This window comes from Taudactylus pleione, unplaced genomic scaffold (assembly GCF_031769625.1).
Source record: "Taudactylus pleione unplaced genomic scaffold, aTauple2 ptg001990l, whole genome shotgun sequence".
NCBI classification, from domain to species: domain Eukaryota; kingdom Metazoa; phylum Chordata; class Amphibia; order Anura; family Myobatrachidae; genus Taudactylus; species Taudactylus pleione.
In genome coordinates, this window is record NW_028286386.1 from 4857501 (window position 1) to 4880875 (window position 23375).

The 23375-nt window shown below is 43.6% G+C and overlaps 1 protein-coding gene across 1 annotated transcript in view; it reads right to left on the reverse strand.

Annotated features, from left to right (window-relative positions):
• Positions 1 to 23375, reverse strand: part of TSPAN17 (tetraspanin 17) — a 69887-nt gene that overhangs the window by 13455 nt on the left and 33057 nt on the right. Inside the window, exon 2 of the mRNA XM_088465451.1 lies at positions 9997 to 10047. Coding sequence (XP_088321577.1) covers positions 9997 to 10047 — 51 coding nt within the window. The remainder of the gene's footprint in view (positions 1 to 9996; positions 10048 to 23375) is intronic.

The following is a 23375-nucleotide window of genomic DNA, read 5'->3' on the forward strand; positions in this document are numbered from 1 at the left end:
AAAAAAGCATGTCCACTACCATTGTGATTAATGGGTACATTAGGAGAGAAACCATATGTAGTGTACTAAACAGCTTTTTCCAGAACATACGCATAAATCTAAAGTTATAGTATACCTGACCAGTACATTGGATATACAAGAACAATTTCCTGTGGAAAGAATGTTCTGGCAAGTTTAACATTTGAAAGAACATGTTTGGAAATAACTTCGTAATCAGGAAAACCTAACGTATCTTTGTAAACACCCAAAATTAAACAAAATCCACAACACAATACTAATTAATACAAATGTGTGTTTTTGTTAAGGACTGATTTTGACTAATTATTCATACAAAAATTTAAACTAGAGTGAAGCAGGATTGATTTGGCATTGACATACTAAATAAAAAAAGACAGGATTTCAAAAGTATTCATACCCCTGTTAATTGCAAACACATACAGAATTTGTAGAAAATTAACAGAAAAAAGTCACAATTGGTACATTGGTGCCACCTGTGTAAGCAGTTTCTGGACCACCAGTTATCGATTGTATGATAAACACATACAGTACTCTCTCTATGCAGCAAGAGGCTTTCCACATACTAATAATTGTAGAAAAGGGCATTCCAAACAAGTCAGATAGGCATAGCTACAAAACGGAGAAAAAAAAATACAAGACAGTATAAAGGAATTGAACATCCCTCTGAGCTATGTGTGGTCCATCACATTAAAGTGGAAGTCGTAGCCATCCTGTAAACTTAGTTGCTGGATAAGAACATTTAGCTATTGCTAAATCAAATGACACAATGAACAAATTACAAGAGTCAGTGACTGCAATAGGAGATAATGTACATGTATCAATCTGCTATGCATTCCAAGAAACAGGCTTTATGGAAGGGCAGTAAGGAAACAGAGTTTTTAAAAATTCCTATAAATCCATGTAGAAATGTGACAGCCAGGAGATACAGACTCCACAGTAATGGCAGGCACTGGTAATATAGTCAGGGTTGAGAGGAAAATAAATAGTACACATTCAAGTCAAGTCCTCTGCAAAAACATGGTACCAGAAATTTGTCTTTCCACCGTAGACACAACACAAACACACTGGAGCAGCTTAAAATGAGAAAAAATAAAAATAGAGGTCATTCAAATTCTGAAGAATAATCCCATATAAAATACTGTATATAGTGATGGTATAAGTGTAGGAAAGAAAAGCACAAGAGGGCCCTGCTCATGAGAACTTCTATCTAAACGGGTGGCCAGGCAGAGACGGGTGACACAGATGGGAGAGACAGTGTGCGAGGAGCATGGGACGGTGGGTTGTATTTAAGAGCCCATCTGAAGCTTTGCAGAGAGGTGGATAGTCTGATGTGGAAATAATGTGACTTACAAATAAAATACACTTTAAAAACTTAAAATTGAAGGCCTGTGAGATTAAGGGCCTGATTCGGAGTAGCACTTATTACAAATGTAATTCGTGATGCCAGTAGGCAAGGGGATACTGTGACTATACACCTGCATTCTGAGTCATATGCATCTATGTGATGATATCGCCCTCACTCTCCCGTTCATGAGAGCAGCCATCATCACCATCACATTCTCTCCTATACCATGCTAGGTGCAGGCAGTATGTCAGAGTTTGGTATCCACTTTGCATATATATAGTAACTTTGGCTGCACCCCCACGACACACCCATGGAATGGTTCTCTTACATGCGTACGCCCAGTTGGCACCCAGTAACACCCATTCAGCCATTGCAGAGAAATCGCTAAGACGAGTTTTCAAAGATACGTATACAGCCCATGACTTATTCGCAGTTTGCTAAAAAACCACTAGATGTGGCAGCATTAGGTCTTGTGTGAAACTCAATCAGGCCCAAAGTATGAAAAGAGGGAAATTATTATTTATATAGTATTTCTCCCAATAGTACTCAAAGCATTTAACTTTAATGCAGATGGTGAAGCAGCATTCTTTGGGATGCCGGCAGAGTTTCAGCTCAGTGTAGTAATTGGCATCAATCCCTGTACTATTGTAGCTTATAGTGTAAAGTCACTATCACAAACACAAAAGTGAATTCCCCTACCATGGTGTTTTTGAACTGCGGAGTTCAGGAACAGAACGCCAACATTTAAACGCCACACAAATTGGGGCCATGACAGCAGCACTGTGAATCATCACATTTGCGTCGCACTATGACTGAATACTTTTTCAAGGCACAGTATATGCGCAACATCAATTTTTAGGTTTTTTCTAGTGAGGACAATCCTGCTAATTGATGGTTTAGGAACAGGATCTATTGAAACAAAACTATTGTTTCAGTAGATTGTTCTCATACTATTTTTTCCTGTCTGAGTGTTCAGACACGAGCCGCCTCGGCTATTCCTCCAGCCACCTTCCCTTATACTGAATCTGCGACTTTGTACATCGGTCGTACCAATTCCTTTGCCACATTGCATGCAGTCATAATGCGACAGACTATACTTAGTGAAAAAGTACGCTACCCGTATTGCTGCATCTAAGTTGCTATAAGCATCTCGCACCATAAGTAAAGCCGCTAGGTGTAGGAGGACACAGCTGTACCGGACGTGCTGGGAAGACTCTGCTCTCCTGAAAAAGGGATCTATGTGCTGTTTTTTATATCTTTTCAAGCAAAAATTCCACATTATCCTTATTAAATTTTCTAGATGTTTATTCAATGTCAACGCCCTTACATCCAATAGACTTCATAAGTGACGGGGGCTAAATTCATCCATGCAAGAAGTATTTTTAAATGGATCTGGAGGATGATTTCTCTCTTCTTTCCAATAGGTTCTACATAGATACTGACAGGACACACTAGTCACAAATGTAAGTTCCTGGATATTTAGTGCACATACATCGAGCGGGTGTTTTTCAGGTGTTTGGTATCGGTCTCAGGCCCCATCCTAATATTATCTCCATAGGTATGTGCAATAAACCACAGTACTGCTGTGATACAGACTGCTCAGCTTTCCCAGCTCGTTTTAGCTTGACCAGCACTTCTACAACAAGATGAATGCACATGGCACAACCAGGTCTGCAGAATGGTGTACCAGAGTAAGCCAGCTTGTCCACGGCTTGCAGCATTAGATGGTGCGTCGCTGAGACTGATGAGAAGGGAAACCAGTGTACTACAAAAATGAAAGAAAAAAAAAAAATACGACTTCCTTGCTAAAGTGGGAGGAAAGGATACAGTGTAAGAGGCAAAGCTGCATTATATACCATCCAAGGACGTCTTTCTTATTCTTCTCTCTACCTAGCTTCGAAGGGAGCTAAGAAATTGTAAAGGCAGCCATGTAGCATTGAAATGGGAAAATATATTTAAAGGTTCCATTCATTTATATACGGCCAAAATATATATATATTTTTTTTTTAAGAGGAAAAAATAAGTTAATGCTGCAGTGTTTAAACAGCAGTGAGTTAGCAGCAATAAAACTAATTTCAACCAAATTAGACATATGTACCTCTGTGGGTACAAAAAACTTTAAGTACTAGAAATGAGAGCAAGAATTCTGCTAGGACAGTCAAAGTAGTATTTATTTTTCTCCAAACAGAATTAAATAATGAAGTTACTTATATTCACAACATTGCACGTTTGTAATTCAGAAAATTTTGAGCTGTAAATCAGACTTAATTGTATTTTTATTTATAGTATCAATCCCCATGTGGAACACAAGGAGTCCACAATCATTCATCCTTCTCTAGAATCGTTAACGCGACTTCAACAGCTTAAGAGCTGTATTATCAGAAAGCATGTCAATAAATCACACGGAACACTCCATGTACATAGCAAGCTGCACCTCATCTCATTGCCTTCTCAAACTCCATGGTAACCGTAAGGAATGGGACGTACCCAAGCAATACATGAAAGATGATCGTAAAAGCAACAACTAATTCTTATTGGAAGACATCACATACAGAAGATAATGTTTGGCAAACGTGTGAAGAGATGATGACCCTGCTCCTTTGCTGAGGCCTCATCCCTGCATGACCAGGGGGTTGCTACTACTTTTGTAGAAAGGACTCTTGTGACTTCTGGAACCTCACATTAGTTCCCTTTGCAAGCCCATTCAATGACATCCCTGATGCATCTTGCAAGAGTATGTTTGGACGGAGCACACCCTTGATTTTGTTATACAGGAAAGACAACATGTTGATCCATCTCTCCGCTGGTATCTTCAATCTACAAAAATTAGCCATACATTCTCTAACATATGTTAAAAGCAGCTTTGTTTACATTGTCCTCGCCTATAACCCCATTCCATTTATCCTGAAACAGAGCCAACTAACATGCATGCAAACAATGGCTTAACTACCATGGCTGTGGCTGCTATGGTGCCCGAGTTGCCTCTGTGCCCAACCCCTCCCCTGCACCCAGTAATGAACACAAGGTGGGTCGGTCCACTCAGGGCCATCAAGGGGAGCCCAGGCGTCAGCAATGTTTATTTGGTGCTGGGCCACCAGCTGATTACAGCTGGCATACTGGCAAGTAGTCATGGAGAGACAGCACTGCCAATCGCAAGGCAAACAGAGCGCATGGATCGGCAGCCAATCAGCAGTGGTGGTTCCTGTTTGGCTCGCAAACAGCGCCAAAATTCAAATTGCGCCGCTGCCGTCTGCCACTGACTCAGCTGTAATTAGCTGCCGGTCCAGCCCCAAATCCACACCTGCTTGCTGCTGATGACACACATGGGTAGGAGAGAGGCTGCTGGAGGGAAACGGGGAGGTGAGTTGCTGGAGGGGGGCATAATGTGTAAGGGGCCCTACTCCTATGTGGCATAATCTGTAAAGGGCATAACTGTGTGGTATAATGTGAAAGGGGCATTACTGTGTGGCTTAATGTATAAGGGGTACTACTACTGCATGGTATAATGTGTATAAGAGGTACTACTGTGTGGCATAACCTGAATGGGGTCTGTGTGGCATAACTTGAATAGGGTCTGTGTGAGGGCAAATGTATGTGTTTTATTACATCTGGGGGGCTTTTAAGATCTTGCTACGTGGGTCACAACGTTCTAGTTATGCCCTTGCATGAGTCATCAAGTTTGCTCAGTCGGAGGTTAAAAAGATACTTTTGTAGCTATCTCATAGGTTTTTGTCAGACTGCCAATTTCTGCTGTAGCCAGACCCAGAACCTGTATAATTTAAGAGTATCCCATTTTTAGCGATTGTGTGACAGTGTGTGGCCCTGATGAAGTTCACCCCTAGGCAAAATCCTAATCCTGGTCAAACTACGCCACCATGCCAAATTTGGTGGAGCTAGGTCAAAAACTCTGGCCATGCATAAAGGACAAACAGACATGCTTTTTAGCTTATTATATAGATGTTAATAACAGGCTCCTTACCCTATGGGGCGTATAAAACTCCCACTCAACCAGCGGATGAGATTGCTACTAGAAACACCTTAAGTGAGAGCCCTTTCAAAGAGAAATCTTGCAGAGGCCTAAAGTTACCAGAAGTTGAAGAATCCAGGACCACATTAGTATCCCAAGGTGCCACAAAAGGCTCTATACAAGGATTAGTTCTCCTTATTGATTGAGAAAAAAAAGGCAAAAAAAACAAAGAACAAATAAAGGTCATCAGAGGCCAGAGTGGTATCCAGAAAAATACTAAGCACAGAGACTTGTACTTTCACGATAGTGACAGAAAGGCCCTCATCTAACCCATCAATAATAGTCTCATAACAGAAGCAGGATCATCTAATTTTTGTACCACAGAATGTCTCTTTCAAATCCTAAAGTAAACAGGGGAAGAATTATTTTTTTACAGCTTGAGTTAGCACTTTGTCAGAGATTCCCTTGTGTTTAAGTAATGGCTGCACAAACTTCATGCCTTAAAAGACAGGTCATCCTGGTCTGGCTGAATAGTCGGTTCTTTTTGCAGAAGATTTGTTCGAGATGGTAGATCCCAGGGCTGTACCAGAAGCATTGCTCAAGCCACTGCAAATCACTGGCGAATAGGACAAAAATAAAAGTATCCCTCAGATCTCCAATGCTTATTTCCTGAATTTTAATAGCATATGGGACATTAGACTAAAAGGAGAGAACACATATCCCAGCTCAAAGTTCAATGGAATTTATTCCTCCGGCTCTAATGTACCTGTGATGGGTACAGAACTACATTGATGTTCAAAGTTGTCACCTTCAGGTCTATATGAGGAATTTCGAACCTCGGGATCAGTTACTGAAAAAACTTTGTGTATGGTCCATCTACAAGCATGGAGTTAAGATTAATAGCGATAAAATCAGCTATAATGTCGTCCTTGGCTGAAGACAAGTTGATGCCCCTTCCTATGTTCATGTGGTAAGCAATGAACTGCCTTGCTGGTTAATGAAAGCAATTACAGTTCAGTTGTTGGAAAGGAACCAAAGATATCTGTGCCTTGAAAAAGGATGAAAGTTATATGGTATGGGACACCTTCATAGAGTTCCTGCAAGGCACTTTAAAATAGCCTGAACTCCGTTTCAGTTTTCAGTAAAGGAAGAATGTTGGACCTAGACTCTACTTGCTAGACCCTGAAGTGGCTTATATCAGAGAGAAGTTAGAGACCTCTAGACTTGCCTGGTTAACCGCCCAAACTGCATGGGCTGACAATTTGAGAGATAGAGCCAGCGGCTGGTTATTATTTACATCCCACTCTAATTATGTTTATGCTGACCAGATGGGCAGTTATTTAGTGCATCTGGTTAACACGGACCATTCATCTAGTATAGTAGCAGAGACTACTGTGGAAGATGGCTCTATAGTCGTTACAACTCCAGACATAGGGGCTAACTCAAAGATGTGCGCTAACCATCGCTCCAAATGTGCATGTGCACTGTGGGTCTTGCGTGATGGCACACAGAGCGTCAGCAGACTGTTAGTGATTCACAGTCTGCTGCAGTTTCTTGGCGAGGAGGGAGTCGTGACGCCGCCATTGGGGGAGAGGAAAGAGGCTAGGATCTCCATTGGCCGTCAGAGATTTCCTGGCCTCTTTTGAGCAACTGTGTTCGCTGGCTAGAGTGACCCCATAGCTCACTCAGCTGGCAGAAGATCACAGATATTCTGATGCTGCGTCCATGGACGCAGCTCGGAACAGTCGCACATGCAGGAGGCGTGATGCCTCCTGCTGCATTACCTTAAAAGTGCTATCGTAGCAGCTGCAATAGCGTCGGACATTGAATTACCCCCATAGTCGACATCTATAGGTCTTTTTATCAGAAAGTTTATTCTTTGTGGTTGTCCTGCAGCCAGGCTGATTTAGAAATGTTGCTTCAGCTAACCTCCCCTCTCTGTCTCCAGAAACCCAATAATTTTTAGATGCCCCTTTAACTCTAGGAGGAGGCTGACATTGACATTGGATCCTTCCCAGGTGGGTAAGGCACCAGGCATTGATGGTATCCCTTTAGAGGTATATAAATAACATTCCTTGTTTTAGGTTCCCAAATTGCTGGAACTATTTTGACTAATGCTCCTGTCCTTCCTCCATGTCCAAGACACTGATTAAAGTCTTGCCAAAGCCGGGGAAGGATCCTCGGTTTCCGGACTCTTACCGACCTATATCCCCGATTCCCACTGGTGCAAAAATTGTAGCCAAAATTCTCCCCATTAGGCTCAACCAAGTCGACATTACTACTATCCATCCAAGCCAGACCGGCTTCATGTCAGTAAGGTCCATCTGAGAACATTAGACGTCTATATACTCATCTGCAGATCTCCCATGGGGTGGAGTCCTCCTCAGTCATTGTTTCATTAGATACTGCAAAAGCATTTGATTCTGTGAAGTGTCCCTTTCTGTGGGAGGTCATGCATTGTTTTGGGACAGGCCCAGCCTTTTTACAGTGTGTTCAATTACTGTACACACGACCCAAAGCCTCCATTAATGAATACGTTTCTCCCTCCTTTCCACTGTTGCAGGGTATGCAACAGGATTGCTCCCTGTCCCTGGCTCTATTTGCCTCAGGGATTGAGCCCTTGGCATGTGTATTATGTGCTCACTCTAATATCACGGGGCTCGGATTGGCTGGAAGGATTGATAGTGTTGACCTATGAGTGAATGACCTCTTACTTTTTTAATCTGATTACATGGCATCTGTCTCCACAGTTCTTCAGGTGATTAATATGTTTGGTGTATACTCTGGCCTCACTATCAACTGGGATAAATCCTGCATTCTTCCCCTTAGGAGGAACTTTGCCTACTTCTCCGCGACTGTCTCTTCCTCTACAGTGGGTAGATTTACTTTAAATACCTGGACATATTGATAACCAATTCCCCTGGGGATTATACTGCCATGGATATACAACCACTTCTCACATATCTGGGAAATAAGGCACTCCCTCCTACAATTACTGGACGAGTCAATTTGATAAAAATTATAGTCCAACCAAAATGTATATATGTTTATTTTACTTCCAGCCTCCTAGTTTAGAAAACTGAAGAGCCTGCTTTCCGCTCTCATTTGGATGGATCGTCACCCCCGAATTCAATTCAAAACACACTCAACAGATTTAGATCGGCAGGAGGCTTGGCTATCACATTTTCAGTAATATTATGATGCGACAGACTGGGCACATTTGCGGCTCTGGTTGCGGGATGATCGCGCTGATGCTCTTCACACCCTGTTAATCTCTCGGGCCGCCAATACCCATAAACCATTACAAGCTCTATTGAGCATTAGGATACCATGATCGTGTCCTCCTTTGATAACTCAGGCTGTTAAGATCTGAGGCATGGTTAGTAATGTATTATAATCCCAGGGTATAGGCCCCGACACTTCTGTGGAATTCTAGATCAGCGACTGAGCGGTCCTCCCTTCAATCCAGGGCGGTGTTGAGCAATATCGACATTTGGCCAAATTACATGACTACCATATTCGGAAATCCTTTTCACAACTGAGCAGTGAATTTGGGCTCCACTCAACTAAATTTTTCTGATATTTGCAACTCCGGCATGCCTGCAGTTTTTGGATGCACCCCTTGTTATCCACGATTCTCCACTAAAACCATTTAATTCTTCCCTTACTATTGTAATACCCTTTCTTATCTATACTCATTAATCCTAAATGAAGACTCTGAAGAATTACCACAGCAGCTTCTAATTAGACGTGGGTCCTCTGTGTGTTGACTTGTGGAATATTGCAATGTCATACCCATGGGTGTCTACAGCCTCCATTAGGTTACATATGTGCAATTTCAGATACTGGTATTTCCTTGTCTATACTTACACCCATGGTGTGTACGATTGGGGTTTTAAATGAAGAAACTCTGGACAGATATAGTAATCAATATATTCTAAATATGTGTACCCTTGCTAAAGTCTGCATTGCGTGCTCCTGGATGGAATCTGCAGGTCCTACATTGAAAGAATGGGTCTCTCTGGTCAATGTCACTCATGAATAATATGTACATCGCTCAAATTTGGATTCTACATTTTAGACAATTTGGGGTCGATGGCAGCCATCTAAATACTCTAAATATCCTGCCCAAGTCATCACATGTGTATTCTCTGGGTGAAATGATGTTGCTCTGCTATTGCGGGATCCCCTCCAATGGCTTACGGATTTCCTCCCTTCGATACATTTCATTTATTGTTCTAGTGTGGCTCTCCAAGATAAATATAGTTAATTAATTTGCACGGTTTTCTGTTTAAAAGGTCTTTTTAGCTCTCTCTATAACCTGAACTGTTGGGGAGCCTTGAGGACCGTGTTTGGGAACCTCTGGAGTAATGTGTTACAACATGTTGTGTAGGCAGGTTTGAGGATCCTTAAAGTACTTTTTTAGTCCAAATCCAAACAGGAGCAGCAGTTCAGAACCAGCACTTTCCATAAAATAAGGAGTTTCCATATTCGCTTTTATATTCAACTTGCCATGATTAGTGGTGACTAGGGATGGATTTTTCTAAGGATTTTAAGCATATGCCATGAAATGTACCAGTATAAGCAAACCTGTAGGAATTAGTATGACTTATTTGCACACTTTAAGTGTGTACTGAAAAACATTATAGGAGGTACTGGTACTTACCTTCTCTGCCCATGCCCACAAGCCAATAGCAAGGAAAGCAGCTCCTAGCAACTGCAAGAGAATAAAAAAAATGTATTAGGTTAACTACAAGACATTAATTTATTTCTATATAATTTCCCGCACATAAGCAAACAAAGGGCCTGATTCAGTACGGATCGCAACTGCAATAGCGATTACGCACACAGTCCCACTGCAAAGGTATGCCAATGTCTGCGATTGCAATGCCATACGCAGCCTAACATAAGGACGTCCCCTTTACCTTACACACATTTGTAATACTTAGCAAGACTGCAAAACCATCGGCAGCATCGAGTTCAATCGCAGCCTCATGCACACTTGCACATGGTCTGACCTTACTCAGGAATTGCTAAACTCGTTGCACGCAGTGAGATCTCAAGCTGCGTATGGCATTGCAATGGCTAATTTATGCACGCCCCTGTAATGGCGTTCAAACGCACCGACACACCTGCATTTCTCTGACCACCCCTCCGTCACCCCCCCCCCCCAACAGCACTTTGTCAATCACTCTGCGATGGGTCTGCGTAGTGACTGCGATTGCAGTCCCGATCACGGTGTGTTCGTGCACTGAGATGCATCAGCAGTTCGCAACAATCAGCTGATTGCGTGCATAATCACAGTTGTGATCCTTGCCGAATCAGGCCCAAAATCGCCCCAATAGTAGTCAGTCACAATAAATTCACATAAAGACTCAAATTCCTAAAAGGCCTTTAAAAGTCTTGCACCCTTTACTTATGAGGATAATGAGTAGCATGTTAAAACCTGACCTTTAGTGAACAAAGGGTTCTCACAAACCACATTATTCAGCAATGGACAAAGAATTCACTCCCACAACACTATCGTATTCTCAAGATCTTGCTTTTTTTGCTGAACACAGCTGCCCAAGGAAAACTGATCTGGCAATGCAACAATGTTATTGTTCGGTTTATCAGTACAGTGCAGAATTAGTTAATATTGCAATTAAAACAGGACTTGGAAGTGCCAAGTGTATATTTTGGATTCTGAACCTATATATAGAATTTTCCATCTGGGTTCACGTCACCTACCATAAACAGCAACGCTAAAGTATAAAAAGAACAGGGTAGTTATATATTATAACAAATATCTTTTGCGATTGTATATACAATCATTTGTGCTGCTGTCACCGTTTGCTGTAGAACTTCATTCTGTCTTTGCTGCCACCCTCATGGTTTATAAAGGAAGGGAGGAGACATTAGACATACATGTCCTCATACATACATATCCTCATACATTCTGCTAACCTGACAAAAGACTCATCTCTTTAATACATGGGAAAACTGTCATTCGCACTGATTTGGAATGCTTTTTCGGGGCTATACATCAAGAATGAGACGTCGGAATGGAAACACTAAAAACAAAAAGTAAAGCACAAATTATGTCTCCCTGCTTCATGTAAAGGGGAGTTCTCCCTATAAACTTTGTGGCTTTTATTGCTCATCTATAGCATATTTGAGGTTGCAGAAGATTACCATGACCATTGAAACCTTCATAAACAGTGGTGCCATTCTTAACATTGCTGCTTCACAGTCTGTGTGTGTGTGTCCATGTGATAGGGAATATGGATTGTAAGCTCCACTAGAGCAAAGCCTGAGATGAATTAGTACATATTGGGGCAGATGTATGAAGCTCTGGAAAGTGATAAAGTGGAGAGTGATAAACGACCAGCCAATAAGCTCCCTACTGTCATGTTACAGGCTGTGTTTCAAAAATGACAGTTGGAAGCTGATTGGCTGGTCATTTATCACTCTACACTTTATCACTTTCCAGAGCTTCATACATCTGCCCCATTATCTGCAATGCGCTGTGTAATGTGTGTAAAAATCTGTTAATAAAATAAAGGCACAGGGTACAGATTTTCGAGAGCCACTACACATTTGAGAATGACTAGCAGTGGTATCCTTAGCTTTCACTTATGAAAAAGTGTTGTGGGGGAAGTTTAACAAAGCAGACAGCTGCCAAACAATACAGCTACAAGCAGAACTGTGAATGGTGTGACTAACACTACTTGGTTCCATCTCCACACCCCATTCATGGTTTTTACTAGAATATTACAAATTAAAAAAAAAAATCAAATCTTTTGTGACTTTTAATAGGCATAAATTACAGTAGAGGCACACATGCCATGTGCGTGGCTTCAAGATAGAGATGTGTCCTTACTGCTGCAGTCACGATAAAAAAACCCTCTCGGCGCACCAGGTCCTGTGAGACTCTGCTAGCGTCGGGCATCTTGTATTTTTTTTTTTACGTAAATGCGTCATGGTCATAATGCGACGTGACTAGGACACACCAACAGACTGTGCCGATTACTTTGATAAGCAACACTTGTATATCTGTGTACGACTTAAGGGCCCCATACATCTGTGATGGATTGCCACAATCTCGCGATGCTGCAACCCGGCATCGCAGAAATCCAACATGTTGGATTTTCCCGATTTGATGATCCCGATCAAAAATTATCGTGATTGTCTAATCGGGGACATTTAACATGTAAAAATTCACCGATCCTGCGACGGATCGCTGAACATCGATGGTGGGCGGTTGGCGGCATTTCCCATCGATTTGCTTCATCACGACAATCCGTCGGAGATGTATGGGCAGCTTAAGATGCATATTCAATTAGGTGCAATAGTAAAAGTCCCGCACCTGTAGGGTTTTTCCTGCAGGGGCGAGATTTTTGCTATTCAATTAGCTAAGCCAGTGGTTCCCAAACCTTCTTGGTTCAAAGCACCCTTAGTGTCTGACTTTTTTTGCGGCACCCCTAGGTGCCAGCGAACCCCTAGGTGCCAGCAAGGCCAAACTCCTAAAAGCTACGCTCTTCAGAGTTCGGTACATACTATAGTGGTAAAATAACAGTTAAAATGGAAGTCCGCAGATATCCATAACTAGACCAATGCAAGAAACAAAAACAAGTAGACTACAGCCCCCCACTGCACTCACCTTCTTGTAGTTCTCCACCCACACATGCACTCATGGGCTCTAAAACGTAGTTCCTGACAACCTTCCATTAGCACAAGGGGGCACCCAGGTGATCCTTCTGCTCTGGAGTCCTTTTGCCAGATCACTGCCCACATTCTCTTCCTCCTTTTCGTCGTCGTCCTCCTAGGTATCTCTACAGGGCTCCCCCTGCTGAGGCTAGTCTGCGGTCACACTGACGTAATGTGACCGATGCCAGGCATGATACTATGCAGCCACCATAGCCAGCAATAAAATGAGGCAGACCAGACTGTCACTGTGAGCAGGTGCATGCCTTGTACTTGGTGCTCCAGTCCCCCTACCCTGCCGGCTTCATACAACGCTAAATACCGTGAGGGACCGCACAATGTGCTGGAAGCAACTAGCTCCTGCTCACAGCCTCACACAAACACCACAGCTCCAGCTGTCCCACCCACTTCCTGATTGGCAGCGAATAGGCGCTGTCTATAAAGATAAGCAATGACAGCGTTGCCCTACAGTGTGACACGCCCTGCATCAGCTGATGGTGTCTGCAGGCCCCCTCAGGACTACTGGGCCGCCTTGTAACCCGGCTCTGGAAAGCACGGACAAATAACTTTGCCAGTCAGGACTGTACCTCCAACACAGTTTGGGAACCACTCAGCTAGGGGGTTTTTGATTTTTTGCGCACCTCCAGACCACGACCAATTTACGCTAAAATCCATATATTTTTTTAGGAAAAATGCTCGGGATATGCTCTGGGATTCAGACGGCACCCCCCTAATGACTAATTAAGCAATTGGAAATTTCCAATTAGTTTAGTCAGTAAAAATTCACCTTCCGAAACGGTGTCTTCTTCCTCCAGCATTGGGACTCAGGGCCTCATTCAGAGGCGGTCGGAGGATGCAAGCGGTCGCTCAGAAACTGGGCAGCCACTTGCATCCTGACCGCCCGCCTCAGTTGCGGTTGTTAGGCTGTGGGTTAACACCCACAGCTCTAACGACCGCTCTGGTGATGGTCGCGATAGTCAGAGACCATCGCGACTATCGGGGCTTACGACGAGACCCTAGGGTAGGGTCTCCCTTGTCGTAAGCCCCGGAGAGCTTCTGGCTCTGTCAGAGCCTGAAGCTCTCCACTGACATCACTAGTGATGTCAGTGGGGCCGCCCCCAAATGGTAGGCATTCCCATGGGAACGCCTCCGTTTGGGCTGCCACCCCCCCGGCCCGCCTTCCAAACGGGGCGAGCTGTCAATCAACATCGACAGCTCGCCCCCTTTGGATTGAGACCCGCTACGACCGGCGCTGTCGGTCGTAGCGGGTCTCACGCATGCGCACGACGGCGCCGGCGTGCGCATGCTCTGTGGGGGGCCATCGACCCGGTCCGAGCGCACCGGCGCTAACGACCGGGTCTAAATGACCCCCTCAGTCTCCTCTGTGTAAGTATGGTGTGTGTGTGTGTGTGTGTAATCCCCTTGTGTGTGTGTGAGCCCCCCTCCCTCCCCCCCCAGTGGCATCTGCAGGGAGAACTACATCTCCCAGCAGCCCTTTTTTTCCATCGCACTGTGGGATTTTCAGTGCTGAGAACTCAGTGTGCAATTTAAAAAAAAAAAAATTGAATAGCGCAGATATCGGGAGCGTGCATACCCACGGTATTCCACAATGGGGCATGAGGTCCGCATGATTTTTTTTGCGGAGAAAACCTTACTCCCAATTGCATATGCACCAGAGTCTCTATGTCTGCATACAAAGGGCTACAATGTAGCGGATGCAGCTTTTTTTCATTCATGTTGTGCTTCTTATACAGGCTTAGGTACACACAGATCTAAGTGTTGCAGATCAAATTAATCAGCACAGTCTGCTGGTGCGTCATAGTCGGCAAAAACGATACCCGGTACTAGCAGAGTAGTACAGGATCTGGCGGCTTCCTCATGCCAGGTGAGTCGCGCTGCATGGTGTTTTGAGGCTAGATGTATGAGGACACATCTGTACTCCAATCTCTAACCGCTGTCCATTACTTTATCAAGATTAGCACTCACTTGTGGGTCTGACACAGTTACTAAAAAACACCAGGTCTCTCCCCAGTAAAGGCCCCCATACATCAGCAATCTGAAAACCCACAATTGAGCAATTTGAAGATTTATTGCCCGATTTTAGGATTTCCCAATCTAGCAATCTGCGCCCATACACTACAGATCTTTTTCAGTGATTGGCAGATCTGTGTTTGCTGCAATCGATCTGCAAATCTTGAAAGACCCATCATTTTACTGGTAACGGTCAGAAAATCTGCTGATCAGCTCCATACACTAGCAATCTACAGCCCCAATCCATCTGTGAAATCCAACATGTTTGACAATCTGATTTAACAATTCCAATCACTTTTTGGTTGCAATCTGCGAAGCCCATACATTGCAGATTTGTATGCACAATCAATTGCAAATTGCAGAATTGCCACAATGATTGCTGATGTATGGGAGCCTTAACTCTTTCCACAACGGAAAGGATTTCAGGAGCGACACTCCAAATAGGAAGTTTCCGATCTCCCTATGCAAATACAATCAAGTCCCAGGTATCATTATCCAAATAATAATCTGTAGTATATACAGTATATGTAGCATGTATAAACCAAATCCACAGTCAAAATGGATTAGATAAGAATCACACAAACCAATCTTAGTAAATTAGGTTGAATATATGAGAAATATACTCACAATGCTCAAAGTATATATAAAATGATGTGAATGATCTACAAATATAGTCTTAAGGTGCCCACACACTAGGCGTTCAGGTCATGATCCAATATCGTGTCCGATTTCTCCCCCTGCAGTCGTGGGAACGATTTGGTGTTAAAAACAATCCAAATTGACCCACGATCTATCGTGCATCCTATACTATTCCAGTGCATCGTGATAACATTTTCAGATCTTGCCTGCAGCAAGCAAGATCTAAAGATGCGATGTACGACCAGCAGTAGAGACTCACTATTAGGACATATTTTACACGATCTGTCATCCCGATGCGTCGGAATCGGGCTGATCATGTAAAATATTGCCTAGTGTGTGGGCTCCTTTAGGCACTTTTAAACAAAAAGGATAAAATGAACAGAACAGTCTAACTTAGATTAATCTGTTTACAGGGAGATTCAAGAAGATGGAGTATTTCCCAATGTCAGATTGTCTCACAAGAATTGTACAAAGTTCTGCATGTGGGAAATGGTATATATCCCCATCTGGGTGTCATATCTCTATGCTGATAACACTCAAATCTACGGCTCTCTTCTCTGGTATCTCCAGCTATCTCTCTGCTATTCCCCATCTTGGAGTGACTCCTCCCTCTTCTCAAACTTCACATTCAGTACATTTCACAGTCCTGCTGTTTCCATCTCAAAAATAGTTGCAGAATCAAATCCTCTCTCACCCTGGAGGCAACAAAGACCCTCATCCACTCACTGGTCATCTCTAGACTGAACTAATAAAACCTCCTCTGGCCTCCCTGACTCCCACCACTCTCCATGCAATCTGCCCTTAATGCTGCTGCCCGGCTAATCTTCGCACTGTCTAACTCCCCTCTTCTACAAGCCCTATATTGGCTCCATTTCCCCTTCCGAATCCAATTCAAACTCCCTTACCAATCTTCTTCTATTTTCCCTTCACACTCCCGCCAGCTAATTTTGCTCCACAAATGATTACCACCCCTCCTCCCAACTGATTACTTCTTCCTACTCCTGCCTCCAAGATTTTGCACGTGCTGCTCCCTACCACTGAAGTTCTCTCCCTCACAGACTCTCCACAAACTTTACAAAAGACCCACTTCTTTATCAAAGCCATTCAGCACTCATCCTAACCCACTGACTCCATGCTACTGGCTCACTGTCTCTCCCATGTATGTCTGCCAGTCCCCTTTAGACTGTAAACGCATTATTGCTTCCTTCTTCGCCTTAATAAGAGGCAAAGCAATAAGAGCTACAGTGGCATGATAAGTGCTGCTATAGTACATCTACCCCTAGGTCACAGTACATGCACGTGGTGGCAACACCCTCGATACAGAAATCTTATATCCACACTACCAGTATGTAGAAACAAACATGAATTAAGTGGCTCATACATCAGCAATCAATTGTGGTGTGGCACAGGTTCTCGGTCCTCAGGACCCCAAACAGTGCATGTTTTGCAGGTCTCCTCACAGAATCACAAGTGAAATAATTAGCTCCACCTGTGGATCTTTTAAAATGTGTCAGCGAGTAACAAATACACCTGTGCAGCTGCTAGGTGACCTGCATAACGTGAGCTGTGTGGGGTCCTGAGGACCGAGTTTGAGAACCACTGGGGTAGGGTAATTCTGCATTTTCAAAAATGTTTGCGTAAAAAAAAAAAAAAAATTGCCAATGGGGCTCATCGATCGCCGATTCAGACAAAAACTGATAAATCAGATTGTCCAATATGTTGGAATTTGCCAACCAGTCTGGGTTGTAGATTGCTAATGTATGGTACCAATCAGGTAATTTTGAGTCCCATAACTGACTCGTATTGTCCTGATTTTCACAGGATACTTACAGTGTTTGCCACTTGAACTCAACTGAAAACTTTTTTGCATCAGAATTCTGGCTGCCGACATTGAAATATAGTTGTAGGTGGGTCCTAAAACTGATTTATCCTATTTGGTTCCCGAGATAAAACAAGTGGCGGCTTATGTACTAAGAACCATTTCATACAGGAGTCATTGTTTCTCCCTTTGAAAACATGGGAACCATATCCCTGATGCCATGGCAGGTCTGCCTAGTGATCAGCGTTGGGGAGTTTGCAGCAAGGAACACTGCTATAACACTGCTAAGGCACACTCTTGTGGCAGAAGACATTTTCAGAGTTGTATTTAAATGCATGTTGCCCTAGGCACAGAGATTTAATCAAAATATAGACCGTCCAAATCTAGGCAATCATAAGTTTGACACCAAAATGTCAACTAACAAGGTCGAGAGGGTCAACATGTCAACATCCAAATGGTCAACATGTCGACAATCATAATGTTGACATAGATAAATAAAAAAGGGGCATTTCTAGAGAGGAGGGGGCCCGTGTGCAGTCTCCAACATGGGCCCCCTCCTCTCCGCCCGGCGGCCCGCAGCGCACTGAGCTGTGCGTGGCCAGCGCCGGAGTTAAGAGACTCTGGGCCACTAGAGTGTGCCCAGAGTCTATAGTGTATGCACAAACGATGGGAAAATGGCCGTCGTGGCCAATTTCCAGTAGTTTTACAGCGCCGGACCCCAACGCCGACGTGGGACTCCAGAGAGGTAAGCAATATTATGGGTGCAGGGTGTGCGGTGCGGGGAACATGGGACCCTGCACCCATTATAGATACACCCCGGTAAATAATGGAGACCAGTCATAATGGACAAATGTACAAGATAGTGTCCTACTGAGAGAAGTGCTCTATACATGCTCAAGCAGTGATCCTGTCAGGTCAGTCACACAGATGTAGATGTATGAAGCAGTGAAGAAGTGTGTCAGTGGAGGAGTTGCCCATGGCAACCAGCGAGCTTTGAGGTTGCATTAATAATAATAGGTAGGAGCCAATTGGTTGCCATGAGCAACTTCTCCACTCTTTTCACTGCTTCATACATGTACCCCATTGTCTGATGTGCCTATTTGTCATGTCAAGATATGTGTAGAACAGGAATAGGTAACATGTAGCACTCCAGCTGCTGTGGAACTACACATGACAGGATGCTCTGCCACAGATTTGCTGATAGGGCATGTTGAAACTTTGGCAGGGCATGCTGGCATGTATAGTTCCACAGCAGCTGGACTGCCATAGTTTGCCTACTGAGGGAAGAGCACTGTGCATACGCAAACACTCAGGTTTAGGGCATCCCCCCCGGGGAGGGTTAGGTTAGGCACCGACGGGGACGGGTTAGGTTTAGGGTGCGGGGAGGTTGGGGGTAGGTTTAGACAGCCCCTGGGGGAAGGTTAGGGTTAGGAACCCCAGGGGGGAGAGGGGAGGGTTAGGTTACATACGTGCTGCTGTCGGGATTTCCTCCCTTCGGCCAGCTGCTGCTGGCATTCAAATCCCATTCCCTTGGAACCTTCTAACTTGAACACTAACTTAGAATGCCATTGATAGACATGTATTAAGTTAATATTGTGTTTTTATTTTTAAACACATTTCCGATAATAATCAAAGTCACTATGGGGGAGATTCAATTCAGTGCAATGTTGAGTAGCTAGTGAAACTGCTTCTTGCGCTGTAAATTCCAGACTAGATGATTTCTGCTGGAATGCGAGCAAAAACAACGACTAAACTAGGGCCGCGATGCTGATTTCCGGCTTAGCACACGTGCTAACAGCATTGTAGCCGGCACTTAATTTGGAAGATACCGGTTACCCCAACTAAACACCAAACTTACGGCGCGGTAACTGGCATCTCTAGATTTGTTTTGTTTTTTGGTAGCGAAAAACACATGTAATTTTTTTAGAAGACCAAGAAGTAATAAATTGGTAATATAGTATAAGCTTGGGCCTAAATTTAAAATCATATGGTCAGTTTATTTTATCTTTATCAAATAAAGGGATGATGTATTACATGTTCCTGCAACCTTCTAACATTATTTGAAGCAATTCATATGATACTTAGCTGTTAGCAACCAAAAATGCATCCAAAGATGCAGCAGCGATGTTAACATATGGCAATGCACCAGGAGGCGTCTGATGACAAAAGACGCCTCCTGCCAGCTTTGCACATCTGAATGCTGCGCCCAAAGCGACCGCAGTTATCGCCCATCTGGGTAAGCATAAGCGGAGGCCTGTTGCAGACCAGAGAAAACTGAAGGATCAATAGTAAGATTCAACGCTCCAGATTTTTTTTTTTTTAAAAAGGCGGACTTGTCAAAAGTTTGAAATTTTCCTCAAAATAGGGAGGGTTTGACAGTAGGATAATTGCTAAAAGATCATTAGCGATTAGGGGCTATTTTATGTTCTGAATCTCCCACCCATAAACTTGAGATATTTGGGTTCGCCCTTATGGGCCGCGCTATAGCTTCTATACATAACAAGAACACCAGCGGACACAGCCGGCAACCATGTCTCGTCCTATTAGAGAACTGAACCGGATTAGAGAAGTCCCAATTTAATTTAATTCTGGCAGAGAGTCCCCTGTACAGCACCAAAATTCTGTGCAGACACGTTTGTTTTAGTCCCATAACAAACCCCTGCATAAATGCCCAACTAATGAGGTCAAAAGCCTTCTTGGCATCAGTTGATAAGAGCATCGAAGCTTTTCGCGATGGGGCCGCTAAATGGATTAAGTGAAGCATTTTGGCCAAGTTGTCCTCACGACCCAAGACAAAACCCACTTGATCCGTATGGATCACTTAAGGTAAAAGTAGTTTTAGTCTATCAGCAAATGAGCTTTGCAGAAAGTTTCAAGTGCACGTTTAGGAGGGGAATGGGCCTATAGCTAGGACAATGGGAAGGGTCTTTTCCCTCCTTGGGGAGAATGGCAATATGGGCTTCCAAAGATTGAGCAGAAAAATTATCTTTATTGGAGACTGAATTAAATGCTTGGAGCATCAGAGGCATTAGGGTGTCTTGGAAGATTTTATAGTATGAAAATCGGGAAACCGTGTGGACCAGGACTTTTCCTAGACGGGGATGACTTGATCACCTCAATGTAAAAGGGGGCTATCCAGAGCAAGGGCATCATCCTCAGATCAGGTGGGAAGGTCAATGTTCAAAAGATAAGCCTTCAGCTTCTCGGCCCCCTCCCCATTAGCAGTCTGTAAGCAGCCCTCAGTTAGATTATAAAGCCCAGAGTAATATGAGTAGAATGCACTTGCGATCTCTGAGGGCAGTCTCAGCCAGAGTGGTAGACTAGATATGCATAGAAGCTCTGTGTGTCCACCAAGCCCGGGCCAGCATCTTACTAGGTTTGTTTCCTCATTAAAAAAAGCGGCTTCTACATTTACGGTAGTCTAACTTAAGTTTATCAGTCATGAGCTTGATGAAGTACTGTCTAGCATCAGTGAGCTCTGCAAGGACATCACCAAATAGGGAGGAATTATGAACAGTCTCCAGCACCAGAATCTGCTGCAACAGCATCAACGTCTGTGCCTGACTCTTTTTCTATGTATGAACCAAGCTGAAACTAATTACACATTTATGAGCTTCCCATACAGAGATGTTTGACATGTCGGGCTGTCATATTTGGGCATTTTTAAAACTTATTTATTACATTGTACACAAGTGCCCAGAAGCCGCGGAACAGGAATTAATCTCCTTGGTCTTTTTCTCCATAAACTGCCACTTTCAGAACATGTCCAGAAAACATAGCCCTAGACATGTTGAAAATATGAGAAATGAATTGCAGCACTGTCTGATCACACACACCAGTAAAACAAAATCCCCACAAATACGCATTTTGGTATACTGCACTACAATGATAGCCTGCAGCATGCTGAAAAAATAATAAAACAAACATTTGCCACAGTGTAGTAAGGAAGTGATGCTGGATGTGGAGGCAGCTCCTCTGCTCAGCAGGGTGTTACAGGAGGAGGAGGGGTGACCACAGCAAGCTATATAGACTGTTTCACACCACTGAAAGTCAGAGCTGGGGGTTGTGAGGAGAGATTTCCCATGGCAAGTCAGCGAGTTGCCATAGAAACAACTGTCCTCCCATCCCATTTGGCCTGTAACCACGGAGATGCCACAGATTGCCTGCAAAAGGTGGATGTAGCTTAAGGAGTCACTAACTACCTAGGTAGAGCAAATAGAAGTGTTCAGATCACATTCAGACAGTGACCAACACTTAATAGAAATAGACAACCATTGCCTCTTAAAAGGACTACACAAAAAGAGCTACACAAATGGTCACTAGCTAAGGAAATTAGTCAAATCAGTTTAGATTAAAGAGTTTTATTTGTTAAGGGGTTCGTGTATAGTGAATAACCCACACCACATTACCCACAAATGGCCAAAGGGACCATTTATTCAGGTTTTCCAAATTATTATTTATGCAGAGCTTCAGTTCCATTGCATAGCACATATTCACAACTGGTTTAAAAGACCTTTAGGCCACGCAGAAAAAAGGACATCCTGCACTATGTGAAAATGTGACCTTTATTCCCCCCAAACAATACCTAGAATAGCAGCACCACCCCTTCTTCAGGCATATTTAATACATGGTATTATTATTATTATTATTATCATCATCATCATCATCATCATCCTTTATTTATATGGCGCCACAAGGGTTCCGCAGCCCCTTACAAAGTACAAAAACAAATGAGCACACAAGACAACAGTTATTAACAGTACAGACAATGCAGGACAAGTACATGATTTATAAACAATGCTGCATAACACCTAAATAAGCAGCAGGGTGTCAGTAAGCAGTTTTAGGCACCATTGTAAATGAAAGTAAAAGTAAGGCAAGAAGAAGCACGCGAGGAAAGAGGGCCCTGCTCGTGAGAGCTTACATTCTGAGGGGAGGGTCAGACAAACAGGGGTGACACAGATGGGCTAGATAGTGAGGAAGGAGCATAGAGTAGTGGGTTAGGATGAGTGCTGGAAAGCATTGAGGAAGAAATGGGTCTTGAGGGCCCAGTTGAAGATTAAATGCCAGGAAGCCAAGTGATGGAGGAATTTTGCAGGAGCAGTGGTGTCAGAGGGGTAAATCCAGGGTTAGGTGATGGCAAGGAGAATCAAGGCATTGCAGATGAAGTGCTCATGAACAGGGACCAGTTTATTATAGACAAAACTGGCTTTCCAGAGGGAACAGGAGAGGGGGACAGAGTTAAGAGGCGAGAGGAGAATGAGATTATTAGGGTTGATGTAGTGTGGAGGTGATGCATTTAAAGGTCAAAGGAGTAACTACACATTTCATTGATGTAATTTTCACAATTATGTATTCCATGGCAAGAAATGGCAATCTTACAATAATTAAGAAGGGGTTATTTTTAAACATATTTTAAAAAAGAAACTTTAAATTGCCAGCAAAAACAAAAATAATACATCCAAGGGTTAAAGTGTTCCGTCACTTCTATTTGGAGACTGAACCAGTTCCGCCTCCTCCGACCGATCTTAGCCCAGCGCCGCAGGGAGGCTCCATCTGCCGGGTGCCCGCTGAGATTTTGTTACGAGCGGGTGCCCGGCTCCCTCCCCGCAGCGCCAGCGGCAACCGGAGGCTGGAGCGCACTCCTGAGCTCCGGCTCCCGCAGTGCACTATGGGAGAGACGTAGGCTCCCGCAGTGCAATATGGGAGAGACGTCATGACGTCTCTCCCATAGTTAGAGGAGCAGCCACGAGGACCAGACGGTAAGTATTAGGTTTTTTTATTTTTTATTAAGCGGCTTCACTATAGGGGGCATTACTCAGGGAGCACTACTACAGGGGGCACTACTACTGGGGCATTACTCAGGAGGC